This window comes from Dermatophagoides farinae, unplaced genomic scaffold (assembly GCF_024713945.1).
Source record: "Dermatophagoides farinae isolate YC_2012a unplaced genomic scaffold, ASM2471394v1 contig8, whole genome shotgun sequence".
Lineage (NCBI taxonomy): Eukaryota > Metazoa > Arthropoda > Arachnida > Sarcoptiformes > Pyroglyphidae > Dermatophagoides > Dermatophagoides farinae.
In genome coordinates this window covers 223,815-225,239 of record NW_027461523.1, presented here as the reverse complement: position 1 = coordinate 225,239, position 1,425 = coordinate 223,815, and the positions used below count along the sequence as shown (strand labels likewise).

The 1,425-nt window shown below is 31.9% G+C and overlaps 1 protein-coding gene across 1 annotated transcript; it reads left to right on the top strand.

Annotated features, from left to right (window-relative positions):
• Positions 1-296: 296 nt before the first annotated feature.
• LOC142598140 (ras-related protein Rab-6-like) lies at positions 297-976 on the top strand. The gene is made up of 2 exons (XM_075735098.1): positions 297-832; positions 934-976. Exons 1-2 carry the CDS (start codon positions 297-299, stop codon positions 974-976), a joined length of 579 nt encoding a protein of 192 aa, XP_075591213.1.
• The last annotated feature ends 449 nt before the right edge of the window (positions 977-1,425 follow it).

The window sequence follows — 1,425 nt, the reverse complement described above, 5'->3', positions numbered from 1 at the left end:
TTTTGGTAGTTTCAATGAGGTTTTTTCGTATTTGCATACATTTGCAGTATAGCATAACAGTTAATTTATGCATTGATAATTCTCGGATATTAGCTTAATAAAATTAGATATAAAAGAAAGAACGACAAAAGATCAAAGTTTTTTTACAATTAAAGTCCCCGTATAAAATTATTTGTGTGCTCCTAATATTTAAATGGTGTTAATATCTCAAAGATATATTTTTTTTCTTGTTGTAAAAGCAGTTTAAAATAATTAAAACCTTTAGCATAATAGAAATATAATGATTCACTAACAGAATGAAACATAAACTCGTTTTTTTAGGGGAACAAGGAACAGGAAAAACCTCCATTATGACTAAGTTTATTTACGACAGTTTCGACGAAGACTACCAAGCTACTATTGGAATAGATTTCTTGGCGAAAACTTTTCGTACGAACGGAGAAATAATTAAATTACAGTTATGGGACACTGCAGGCCAAGAAAGGTTCTATTCGCTCATCCCAAGTTATTTACGTGACTGTTCTGTCGCAGTTATTATTTACGATATCACAAACAAAGAGTCATTTACCAAAGTTGATCACTGGATCGATTGCATTTACAATGAAAGAGGCAAAGAAATAGTTATTGCTATATGTGGAAACAAGCTAGATCGAGAAGATCAACGCAAAGTATCTTATGACGAAGGAAAAGAGTACGCGCAGAAGTTTAACGCTATTTTTTTTGAAACCAGCGCGAAAACAGGAGAAAACATTATTACTTTATTTAATGAAATTTGCAAAAAATTACCCAAAGACAATAACGACAATAAACTTCTTAGTCCTGTTGAAATCGAGTTAGAACCTAACAACAGTTCGAGTTCCTTAATTAATACCTTGTGCAAATGTTAGATTTTCCACCTTATATAAATTTTTTATAATTGTTAATATTATATAGGTCGCCTTCGGAAAATTATGGTAAAAAACACTTTTGCCGATGAGGACGAATTATTTTTATCTGGTTCTGAGGAAACTGATATTTTTTTCGAAACCCCGTCAGAATCCGTTCACGGCAATCAAAACAGTATTTATAGTTGGAATAATATATTTGATGAACTCAGTGAATCATTTTTAAAGAGAAAAAAAACTGTGTTTAAAATCGAACATACAGAAAACAAACGTCAAAAAACAGACAGCACTAAAGATTTATTGCTTGACAATTTACCATCGAGTGTTGATGGCTCTAATGCAGACAACGCTAAAGAAACAGATTACATCCTAACTAATTACTCGAAACCCGTAATTAAACGGCACGGTCTCACAAAAAAACAGATAGAAGGTTTAACCATTACAAGATTCAAACTGTTTCAGTATTTTTTCGAGGTAGGCGAATCGTACAGGAAAAAACGAAACCTGCTTAAACTCGATAAAATATCTGATCAAGATCCTA